Consider the following 12,837-nt stretch of genomic DNA (forward strand, 5'->3'; position numbering starts at 1 on the left):
GTTTGACGTCATCGTGCGTGTGGTGCCCCTGCTGCCGGGGCTGGTGATTGGAGGAAACCCCGTGTCTGCGGAGCGGCTGTAGCCTGTGAGCAGCGAGATCCAGGGACAGAGTCTCAGCCTCGCCGCTGCCGCCGCCGCCCAGAGCCTGCTGAGCCTCGGTCCTCGGTCCGCCACCCACTCCGGACACAGGTAGGGAGCCGCCGCCGCCTCGCCCCGGCCTGCCTGTCCCGGGCCGGCCCTCCGAGAGCGCGGGGCCGGCCCCGCTCCGCAGCCCCGCGGCCCCGCTCGCCCTTCGGCGGCGGCGCCGGGCTGAGGCGGAGTCTCCTCAGGAGACGGGCGGCGGCTTCTCTTCCGCTGGGCTCGGGCGGGCGGCTCGCGGCTGCCCCGGGCCACTGCTTCCGGGCCGAGGGCTCGGGCCCCGGGCGGCGCTCGCCCCGGCCGCGGGAGTGCGAGGGCGCCCGCCCGCGAGACCCCGCCGCGATCGCCGCCCGCCCGCCCGCGCCCCGGCGCCCTCGCCGCCCCGCACCCCGCTTCCGCCCGAGATAATGACTCGGCGGCCGCGGGCATTGCGGTGGCGCAGGTGAGGCCGCCCCCTCCCCGCGGCTCCCCCTCCCCCTGCCGCGCCCGCCCGCTCCCCCGCAGCCTCCGCGCCCCGCGCTGCGGCGGCGGCTCCCAGCCCCCCCGGGCGGCGGCGCGGCTGAGGGCGGGCCCGGGGCCGCGGGCTGAGGTCGCCACCGAGGCGCCCGCCAGGTAGCCCGCGCGAGGCCGCGCCGTGAGCCTCGGGGTGGGGCGCGCCGGGACCGCGGGCCGATTTCCTGGGTTCCGCGGAGGGGGCAGGACTGGACTTCCCCCGGGCGGGCGGGTGGGGGTGGGGCGCGCCGTGCCCGTCTCCGGAGGGGGGGCGCCGACCGTCGGGAGGGCGGGGGCCGGGGCCGGCGATCCGCGCCCGCGGGGCCGCCGCCGCTCCCGGCCCTGGTCGCCCGCGGGTGGGGGCGCCGGAGCGTAACAGCCGGCGGGGCCCGCGGGCCTGGGTGTGGCCCCGGCCCCCTCCCCCGCCGCAGCTGTCGGGCCCCTCAGGACCCGACGGGCCCCGCGGTCCGGTGGCGGCGCGGCGCGGGCGGGAGAGTGGGGTGTGTCCGCGGCCTGGCGGGTCGAGGTTCCGCTTCTGCGGGCGGCGCGGGCGTCCCAGCCCCCGGGGCGGGCGGGCGCGCGCTGCTGCCTCCCCCTTCCCGCGGCTCGGGCGGGGGCGCGGGGCTCCTCCCTCGCGCTCTGGTGGGGGGAATTAACACTCGGCAGTAGGTTGGGCTCCTTGACACAGATCCGCCATGACAAAGGGAGAGCGGGGACTAGAGCGGAGGCACCAGCTTGGGCGGAGCCGGGGGGGGGGTGCGGAAAGCGCGGACGGAAGGGTTTGCGCTGCGGCGGCCCCGTCTGCGGCTTCCCCGCGCCCGCGGCGGCTCGCGCCGGCGAAGGGTTAAATGGGTGCGGCGACTGCTCTCCGCAGTGTGGAGGCGAGGCCTCGAGCGCTGGCCGCGCCGTGAGAAACCCGGTCCACTCCCCAGCACCCGAGGAGTTGGGGAGAAAACCTTTGTGCCGGTTTGAGATCATTTTTTTTCTTAGAAGCGGCATTAACCAGTGAGCGGTTTTGCGTTCCAAGGGGACGAATAAGTAATTTCGGGAACGGGGTGTGGGGGGAAGGGCTCTGCCATCGCAAATTTTAAATCGTTTTCTTAGCATTGGAACAGTGGACGTCAGATCCACTGTGCGTCAGATCCAAGCTAGTTGATTATTTGTTGAAATACCGGGAATTTGTGCAGGTTTGTTTTTTTTTTTTTAAATATCTGTATTGGGTCTCCTTGGAAGGTAGAAGATATTGGGGAGTTACTTCCCACAATGCGTGACTTTTATTCACCTTTTTATAGTCGACTAAATACTGAACATTTTTCTTTAAAGTCATTTCTTCGTAGGGTTACGTTATGATTTAGTCATTTTCCTGTGTTGTTTTAGCGCCTTTTCAAAAGGATGTTTTTAAAGAAAAGAGAAGAGAATTTGTTAATATTAGCCATAACTGACCTAACAGTTTCAGGTGTATTATATGAATAATTGATTAGATGCTTGAATTAGGGGGCTTTAGAGTGAAAGAAAATTAGGTGGTTAGTCATAGTAAAGGGCAACTTGATTGATAATATTGATTTTGACTAGTAGAAACGAATTGCAGTGAATTCTACCTTTAAATTGGAACGTGACATGGAAAACATTTGTCACGCTTAATATGTTCATTTTAGTGCTCAGAGAAAGTAAGAGTGGAAGTTCCAGAACTCACAGATACATTTTGCATTTGCCAAAGTACAGATAAGGAGACCTCAGGGTCAGATACTCAGATATTGGTCCTAGCTTGTGATTTTATGTTGAAAATATCTTAGAACAAATAGTTTATAGTTCTTTCTCCTAGAAAATTGTCATGCTATTAACTGGCAAAGGTAACAAAGATTTAATCGAGTAAAATCAACTAAAACTTAAGTTCTCCTGATGAGAGTTGGTCTTAAGAGAGACCTCAATTAAATTAATGTGAATCATGATTCTGGAGGTATGAAATCTTGTAGGCAGTGTTTCAGTAAAGAAAAACTTTAATTTTGGATTATTGAGTGATACTGGAAGCTGGAGTTGTGAGATTATTGGCAAAGTAAGTTGAGGATTTTTTAAGGCACCATCTTGATAGGAGTTTTATGTGAAATTAGGATTTTCTAAAACAAATATGAGGTAATGTGATTTTAGTTTTGCTAAACTGATGCTGATGACTTTAAACTTACCCTCAGTATGCTAAGTATGCCTATTTTTTCTCCCAATTCTGATCATCCTTTCATAAACCTGCATTTTGATTTCTCACAGGAAGACTCTTACATGGGCGATTAGGTTTGAGGTTCAGCTTATTTACAGGTATACTCTGAGTCTGTTTTGATGAAAAAATACCTAAACACTATTTTTCCCCCTGCAGAACATCCAATCATGGATAAAAATGAGCTGGTGCAGAAGGCCAAACTGGCCGAGCAGGCTGAGCGATATGACGACATGGCAGCCTGCATGAAGTCTGTAACTGAGCAAGGAGCTGAATTATCCAATGAGGAGAGGAATCTTCTCTCAGTTGCTTATAAAAATGTTGTAGGAGCCCGTAGGTCATCTTGGAGGGTCGTCTCAAGTATTGAGCAAAAGACGGAAGGTGCTGAGAAAAAGCAGCAGATGGCTCGAGAATACAGAGAGAAAATTGAAACTGAGCTAAGAGATATCTGCAATGATGTACTGGTAAGAATGAAATATTTGATCTAGCTTTACTATAAATTCCTCTAGGAAAATATTCTGTTACTCTCAACTTTTCCTTTTTCTCTTAAAAAGTGTGTGTTCTAAATTTCAATGTCAATGCTAAAAGATGTTATAATTAATCATATTTTGGCTTGTATAAGTGCAATAATGATCATCAGTCAGATAAGAAAGGCTAAAAATATTTTGTACTAAAAGTCTAAAAGAAGATTAATAGTATTGGTTTTGGTTAGAATATTTGTAGTTCTAGAGCTAATTTTCTTAAATGTACATGTTGTAAATGTACATGTAAGGATACAGGAATTCTATATATTTTGTTTTATGTAAGAGAGATACTAATAAGAAACTCAATATAGACATAATACTCTTTCCTGGACTGGCCACTATATTGTTACTGTCATGAATCAGAAAACTCACTTCACATTTGCCTTTGCTCTTCCTGCATTTAAGTGTTGGAAATCAACTGTTAATACTAACAAACACAGTAAAAGGTTATGAGTAATTTAAGGGAGTTTAAATCTGAGGAAAAAGGGTAAATCCAACCATTTAGCATATAACATCCTAGGTATATTATTACTTTAAATTTTAGTGAACTGGGAGTTTTTGAAATATTTAAAGTGATTTGCTAAATGACTATCCTTATAGGATTTCAGATTATACATTGGGTCTCAACATGGGACCAGGACTCTGGTCTCTAGATAGGCAGTATCCCAGTTTCTCAGAACAGATATTACTGATTCTGATACTCAGTATGGAAATACAGATTTCTCAGTACGGAAATCCAAATTTCTCAAGACAGATATTACTGATTCTGGTACTTAGTGTGAGAATCCAAATGGTTCAAATTACTATTTGAACCTTGTTCATGGAAGAACTGTAATGAGCAGTATAGCATTATTTCTGGTGTGGTTATGGGTTTGGAATTTTTATTAAAGTTGTGATGGTATTATGATTGATTGCTTTGCACTAGTCTTTAGTTACTAAATGGAACAGCTTCAATACTTGTTGTAGTTTTCTCAAATAGTATTTTTTTCCCCAGGTTATCTTTTTAAAGAACAGTAATTTTTTTATCTTACTGTGGGCCCCCAGAACCTTGTTAGCTGCTTGGATGCATTTTTTTGTTTATTTGAAAACAGCCATCATTTCTAATAGAAGGAAGGTGTTCCATACTTTTGTTGTTTCTAAATGGCAAATGCTTAGCTTGTGACTTTCGAAGATAATGAGAATCATTAAAATTTGGACGTCTTGTTTTTCTATAATAAAAAAAAAACTCATGGTCCGTCCCCCTTCCACCAACCCCCCGCCCCGCCCCCTGCTTTGCTGACTAGTACCTATATACTGAATTTTATACCTATATACTGATGGTTTCATTCAATTTTTATACCTGTTATTTTCATTCTGGTTTCTTTACAAGTTATAATTTCCCTTAACACAAAAATCAATTTTAAGAATAAGGGGAGAGGGGTGGTAACATTTTCTAACTTTTTTGCTATCCCTGGTAGGTATTTGCATGTTTTCCACACACGAAGTATAAGCTCTTGTCATTTTGAGGATTTTTCCTAGGAAAACTGTGGTTTTGTTTCCCTATCAAGAAAGGAAAAAAAACGATTCCATCTAACAGTGGATGAGAATAACTAGATAGGCTAGCCTCTCTGTTCATAGGTTGTCAGAGGGGGTTATTCCTGGTCACTACCCATGTTCAGAACAGCACAAAGTCTAAATGAAATTATCATTTTATACAGATAAAAAGTTCAGTGTCTTTACCATACAACTGGCTCAGGAAACTCTAAAACAAAAAGCACTGTTACTTTCTTTCCTTGGTTCTATACTAACATTGGTAACTACGCTAGGCTAACATAGTTTATGCATAGTGCTTGTTAAATACATTAACAAAAGGGCTTCTTTTGGAAAAAAGGATAACAAGGTTAGCAACACTACTAATTTTCCAGGGCCTTTTCTATTTAAATGTGGGGAAATTCAGTATTTTATAATAATGTGGCTCTTTACAAGTGAGCTTTTCTTTTTTTTCCCCGAAGAGGTTATGTTGACTCTGGAAGCATAAAATCTCTTTTCCACTTTTCAGTAAAAAGGAAGAATAAAATAAGCAAAATTTACATTTCTCCTAGAGAAAAAAAGCAACTGTTACACTTGATTAGTGAAAGTACTCTTTATATTTTAAGATCTTGAATGATAAAATATCAATTGTAATTTTTTTGTTTAGTTTTTTCTGGCTTTGATTTTTTTTTTTTTTTCCCCTAAGAAAAATAAGCAGGTAATCTTTCAGAGTTAATGTTATTTACTAGTGGCATCATTGATGAATTAGACCTAATTGTTCTGTTGAGCACAAGTATCATACTGGCAAGAAAAGATCCTCTTACCACAAGAAAGCTAACCTCCGGAGTTCTAAGTTTTCCTAATACTAAATGGTTATTACCATTCTGGTTGTATGTACTTTTCAAGTCTTTATACCATTTACTGAGTGGAGAAATAGTAGGGATTGTGTTATTTTGTATGAGTTACTGAGTATTACTATGGTAAAGGATTGCTGGCATATTCACAACATGGACTTTTCATTATGCAAAAGAACTTGATGATCCTCTCATCCTGTAATGTTAATTTGAAATTGTGATATATAAATTAACACATTCTGCCTTTCCTGCCACACCTTAGACCAGAAGCTCTATTGGTAATGGGACCAGGGACTCAGCATTAGAGATCTTCAACACCTACATAAACATAGGAAGTCAAAAGTTGGATAATTTTGAACATGATGAATTGAAACACAAAATGAGAAAATACATTCTAGAAAACCAAATTTAAACTCAAAAGAAGAAAGTTGTGGTGTAGAAAGAGCTCTGGGTTTTGAGTCAAACCAACTTTTTTACCATTCCTGACCCAAGGAAATCACTTTCGATTTGGGAAAACTAAGCTCAGTTAAATGGCATAATATCCACCCCATAAGAGTGCTGTGGAGATGAGAATCAGGTAAAACACCTTGGCTACTTTCTGTGCCCTGTTGATCTCATTTTTGGGTTCTTTTTAAAAGTATAGTAGCAACAGTACAAGCCTGCCTGTAATAGTACAGGGATCTCAAGTCTGTAGATGTGATTTAAATGATCCTGAAAGCTTTTAAAATAGTATTTTTCTGGGGCAGAAGGTCGATACTAGCCAACAAATTTTGTTTAAAAATGTGAAAGTTACTGGTATAGAGAGTGGCTTCCTTCCTTAGTTGAGGCAAGCAAAGTAGTAAACTCCTGAGTTCCACATTTGTAGCAGTTGGCAGCAGTAGTTGAGTAATAGTGGTTCAGTTAACGTCACAGTTTCATTTACTTACGCTTCTGTTTGCTCAGGGCAGTTTTGAGGTGTGGTTGCTGGGTACTGATTCTCATCTTGAGCCCACATAACTACCATTAAACAGCAAGGTAGGAAACCAGGCAGTTTTTAGGTCATCCTTCCTGGTCTGAATATATTAATGTCTGCTTCAGGCTTTAACAACCACTGTATAGTTTTAAGCAGAAAATTACTAGTCAACTCATATATTGGAATAGGGCTTTTCATATTTTTTTTTTAAGATTTATTTTTATTTATGCATAGAAGAACTGGGGTATAGGCCAGAGGTTGGGGAGCAGTGAGAGGATTCACCAGAGACAGTGGGGAGCAGAACAGGCAGATCTACTGAAATACGCTGCTCCAGCAATGGGCCAGACAGGAGAGGTCTGCTGTGCCATGTGGGGTAGCTCCCTGGCTGGGGATTGAATTCATGTTGCAGTGGCTGGCCATAGCTTGATAGCTACTGAGACTTTAATCACTCTGCCACCAGTGAGGGCATGAGGGCTTTGTAAAAGAATTCTGCAGTGTTGCCACCCGTTGTTAACTGCTTCATATGTTTTTGTCAAATATAGCTTTTAGTATATTTCAAAGTACAAAGAACTTCCCTTCAAGAAAATATGTTGGATAGACTCTTATTTGTAATAATAAAATGTAGTAATGATTTTTTTTTTTTAAGATTTATTTATTTATGCATACAAGAGCTGGGGCACAGGCCAGAGATGCGTTCGTGAGAGGACTCACCAGAGACAGAGTGGGGGTACAAAACAGGCAGACTGACTGAAATACCCTGTTGAGGGGAGCAGTGGGTGAGTCAGGAGAGGTCTGCCTGGCCATGTGGGTTACTCTCTGGCTGGCTGGGGATCAAACTCAGGGGTGCTGCAGAGGCTGCGGATTGCTTCATAGTGCGGTGCTTAACCCCTTGCACCACTGGGGAGGCCCACAGTAGTGATTTTTAAGAGTTTTCGTGTAAGCATTAAGTGTGCGTGCTGAGGTATTTTGTACAATTGGAAAGCCTTGAGTTCTGTGAAGTGGTAATGATGAAATAAAGGAATGAGAAATTAGGTGTTTGCTATTTGGTGGGAAGGGCAAGAATAACCAATAACTTGATCAAGAGCACAGGTTACCAGGTTTTTTTGGGTTTTTTTTTTTTTTTTTTTTGATACCCCAGTACTTAAAAATGGGGTCCTTCCTACCTTTTCTAGTAAGAAATACAGATGAGCTGTGTTGTGAATATAGTTAGAAGTGAGCTAGGGAAAGAGTGAAAGATTTGAAATTGGAATTAGATTGAGAAACTTGAGTAAAAATCAGAGTAAAAATTAGATTGAGAAACTTGAGTAAAAATCAACACATGATCCATTGACTAGCAGAGGCATTGAATTAAAAAGGGGGGGGATATGCTTTTAGATTTGTAATAGCTAACAGTGAGTAGTTTTGCTTTTCCTTTTTTTCTCTTAAGAGCAGCCAACTATATCAGTAAGGAGATCCTGTTGGAAACCAGTGGTATAGAAGTATCCTAGATAGTTGGTTAATGAGAAGTAAGGTATGTGATCAGACTTGTTTTAAACATTTATTTTGAATTAAAATGTGTATGTATGTTCATTTGCTCATCTCCGGTCCAGAATCCTTCTAGAAATGGGCAGTTTTTCCTGAGTTACAGTGTTGTGATTACAGTGATTGTGTGTGTGTCCTTTAAAAACTAGTCATTCCAAGGCATTCATGTTTTTTTAGGACTACATTTTTCATACTTGTATTTCATAACATTAAGTAACAACTTTTTAAATAATCGCAGCCAGTAGAATGACATAGTTTTGGAAACAAATACCAGTCTCTTAGTAAGCATATAATTGCTGAGAGAGGCTGAGGGAGGGTTCCAGAGAGGAGCCAGAAAACTTACCCTCATGGATGTAGCTTGTTTACCTAGAAATAAAGAACCTAGACTTTAGGTTATGGCGAATTTTATTAATCTAGCAAATTAAGTCAGAGTTCTGTGGAAGAGTTGTTACATTCTGGATCCTTCTGTCAGAACTTTTAGGTGGGAAGAACATTGTTTCATTTTAAACCTTTCTCCAATAAATTTTGCAGGAGAAGAAACTAGGAGATGGACACGGGTTAGATCGTAAGACCCTGCTGTAGTACTATAAACTAAGGAAAGGGGGATCTTAAAGGCCATGGAAAACACTTTAAAGGAAATGACACCAGTTTGCCTCTTAGAGAAGGTGGGTTGGTAGATACTAAAAAAAGTTGTTTTACAGAAAGTCAGAACTGCTATTTGACCTCTGATAATCTGGTTCTGTTCCTTGGAATAATTTTATCTGTCCTTTTTCTAATACCTGATTAGATTCTTTTTTTTCCTAAAAATTTATTTATGCATACAAGAGCTGGGGTACAGATACCTAACTAGATTCTAAGTGTCTTCCATCAGTTTGTTAGTGTATATACATTAGTCATATATTAATCATAGGTTTTTTTTTTTCTTTGAATTGGAGCCTCTTTAATATATATGTAATATAAATTATTTTCACATCTGTTAAGCGGCTTAGCACATAAAGGGTAGCCCAGTTAAGAAATAGTTCTGTCTTTATAATATTGAGTTAAATGTCATAAGTTTATTTAGACTAATTTGACCATAAACTTTTGATTTCAGAATAGGTGATCCCTTCACATTTAAACAAAAGTGTGAAAAATAATGTTTAAGTCAAAATATAGATGTTCTAATGTCGATTAAGGCTAAATTTAAAAAAACTCAACATTAGGAGTATGGTGGTAGTTCAAGTAGTTCATTGAAATTCTAACATGTGTTAGAATATTTTTTCTAGAATTCCTGAGAATCCTTATTGTGGTTTCACCTTGGCTCCCATTCGCATAGCTCTTGCTTTATTATGATATTTCCCTGTTAAGAATGAATACTTTTCTTTCGGCTGTTTAGAATTGCTATCAATTTCAATATGCCCAAAGCTAGAATTGATCTTTATTTTGAAACTGTCCTTTCTAACTACCTAATTTTGGCATGTTTATTCTAGATTCAGTAAAAAATGACATCTTGGACTTATGGTTAGCTTCCTTTTTTGGTTGCAAGAGTTTTAATTGTTGCTGTAGCCTGTGCCATTGGTTGTCAGTTTTTGCTTATGTGATACACTTCCTTGGGTATTCCCCAGAATTATTTGCTGTTCCCATTATGCTTGCTAGTAGTCTACTGCTTACTTTCTCACTCAGGAGCATATTGGCTACAATGTTATATTGTAAGGATGTTAGATTTAATTTTAATGGACAAAAGCTAAATTATAAACCTGTACTGCTGGTGTGCTGATCATTTACTTGAACTTGCTACCTTTACCATTATTTTTCTAGTTCTGTGCTGCTACTGCGCTTACTCTTTCTTGAAAACATTACTTTTCCTTTTGTCTGTCTGTTTGATCTTTGCCAAAATTCCCTGACCAGCAGGTTCTTGAATAATAATTTGTTATAACATTGGGGGTGGGGGGCAATTAGTCACTTTTGACAGAAGTGATATTATTCCAAGGCTCTCCATTTCTTTATATGTTGTTTCACTTTAAAGTTCCAGTTTTCAAAAACCTATCAAGAACACTGTGAGGACTTAATGTACACAGCCCAAATTTGGTGCCACTTTTCACTGTCCCTTAGACAAGCTGGTGTTAATTTCCATCTTAGGATTTCTGTTTCATTACTCTGCTTTGAACTTTATTAATATTGATGTCTAAGTTATTTTCAGCTTTAGAGGATGGTTTAATTCCTTCATACTTGGAAGCAGGACCATTGATGTTTGTGATATTTTACTGTAAAGTGCACTGAGGGAATATAACATGATTAATACTTAGGTGGCAACCAATTTGAGTTTGAACTGCACTGGCGGGAAATGCTTATGCCACCTTACATATCAGCAATTTCCATTGTATCATGTATTTCTGTGCATTGGGTCATTCTCCATTTACTCTCTAGTGACTAATTCCCGTAATAGTGAAAAATTTGTACCTTAGTGAAAATTGTGCAGTAGAATTCACATTCTTTTGCCATAGTATGGGTCTTTGGGCAAGAGAGCTGGATGATACCTGATTTGTCGTCGGTCTCATTTTGTATGGTGTTTGAAGTGAAACAGCTATTAGAAAGATTCACAGGCAATCCTTTGTGAGTCTTTTGACAGAATTTGTTGCTGGGAGGCTTCTCTTTACCCCCATATAAAATAGTAGTGGACACATAATATAAAGATAATTGTTAATCTTTAGAGTTAAGTGACCAGAACAAGACTTTTTGTCTAGTAGGTTGACCATGTATGTATGTTCTTGAGATTATAAAATCTAGGAAAGAGTAATGCATTTAACAGGCAGAGAGTGCCCAATTTTGTTGTATTTGAATTTCATTTATTTGAATGGTTTAATGGCTTTGCCATGATTAGAAAAGTTAGGAATTTTTTGGCATTTAAGAGGTTTTTTTTTTAATTAACAATATTACCAAGCAATATTTTGTATGGTGAGTTGAATGTTTCTCATCTAAGTGAATAAATACAAACGCTTTTCTAAGAAACACCTTCTTTTACTGTCAGCTCAATTTTTTCCCCCCCTCTTAAAACATTACAGAGACACTGTTGCCCAAATCTTAGACGTATATGCTTGGACCACATTCAGCTAGGGACTTTATGACGATCCTCTCCCATAAACATACCTTTAAAATGTGATTCTGTGATACTGACAATTGAGGACTGTATTTACAGGCTTGTAGTATACTTAAACAAGTTCTCCATTCAGCAATTATAATGTATTTTACTGTTTGAGGAATGTTTGGTAATATGACATACTAAAAGGAGCATGCTATTTGTGTCATGACAATTCCTTCCAGTTTCCCCTTTGCTTGATTCCACCAGATAGAGGGGGCCGTTATTAGACTGCTAACTTAATTTTATATCACAGGGGTAAGACTTGAATAATCTTTTTTTTTTCTTTAAAGATGTATTTATATATACAACAACTGGGGTGTAGAACAGAGATGCTGGGGGATGAGAGGATTCACCAGAGACAGAGTGGGGAGCAAAACAGGCAGATCTACTGAAATACACTGCTGAGGGGAGCAATGGGCCAAACAGGAGAGGTCTGCTGTGCCATGTGGGTCACCTCCATCCCGGGGGATAGAATTCATGCTACAGTGGCTGCAGATGGATAGCTTCATAGTGCCAATGCTTAACCCCTTGTGTCACCAGGGAGGCCCTGAATCTGATTTAAAGCAATTTTTATTACCCCTTGTTGTTAGCGCTTTCACCCAGTTGATTAAAAAAAAAAAATTGTTTTTAAACACTTCGAGGCTTACTATCTGTTTTGTTTTGTTGCGGTTATCTTTTTTGGACAGAAATCAGGGAGTTGACTGACTAAACTTTTAAAAATAATTATAATGAAATTTTAGGCTGGGTTTAACATTACTTAAGTCTAAATGCCAGGGATAATACACCTTTGCTTCATTTAAATTCCATGTTGATTTTTTAAAAGTTAAGTGGTGAAGATTTACCATCTTCTTACTAACGGGAAAATGCATTCAGTTAAGTGGTCAGAATTCTGTGTGATTCCATCTTGAATTTAAGCAGCTCTATCCCTTTAGATGTGTATGTCCTTATCATTCGTAAAAAACATTTAAAATTTTACTCTCTTGGGGCCATTATTGCACAGAAGTAAGGATTTATAAAGTGAAAATGTTGGCAAAAACCTACTTAAATTAGTTCTTGGACCACTTGACCACTAGACTAGCGTTTTTGGTGGAGCACGTTTCTAATTAGTTGGTTGGAAGCAACAGTTATAATTAAAAGCAGCCACTGGAGCCACAAGGGGGAGTGAGAGACTCTTCCAAGTTGATGGGCCTTTACAGCAACAAAAAAAACTTCTTTGCTTGCTTTCTTTTATAGAATGCTGTTCAATAAGTGATCTTGGAATGATAAAAGACTCAGGCTCCTACCGAATAAAGTAAAAATTCTCTGCCCAAGGGAATATTGTACAAGACTAGAAATTTGAACTTTCACATTGTGCTGCAGAATTGGAGTTAAATTACCTATTGCGGATACTATTTAAATTTACATTTATGGAGTATTTCTTTTCATTGACTAATAAAATAAAATTGGGTGTTGAATTTTATAGAATCATTGAATTTCAGGCTTGAAGGAACATTCAGCCTTATTCTTTTCATTTTCACCAACCA

The 12,837-nt window shown here is 41.1% G+C and overlaps 1 protein-coding gene across 1 annotated transcript in view; it reads left to right on the top strand.

Moving 5' to 3' along the window:
• Positions 1-558: 558 nt before the first annotated feature.
• Positions 559-12,837, top strand: part of YWHAZ (tyrosine 3-monooxygenase/tryptophan 5-monooxygenase activation protein zeta) — a gene marked incomplete at its 3' end in the record, with an annotated part of 28,128 nt that continues 15,849 nt past the window's right edge. Inside the window, exons 1-2 of the mRNA XM_084230099.1 lie at positions 559-580; positions 2,996-3,300. Of these exons, the coding sequence (XP_084086225.1) occupies positions 3,007-3,300 (294 nt within the window). The 5' untranslated portion in view covers positions 559-580; positions 2,996-3,006. The remainder of the gene's footprint in view (positions 581-2,995; positions 3,301-12,837) is intronic.

Source organism: Talpa europaea, assembly GCF_964194135.1.
Source record: "Talpa europaea genome assembly, chromosome: 3".
Taxonomy (NCBI): domain Eukaryota; kingdom Metazoa; phylum Chordata; class Mammalia; order Eulipotyphla; family Talpidae; genus Talpa; species Talpa europaea.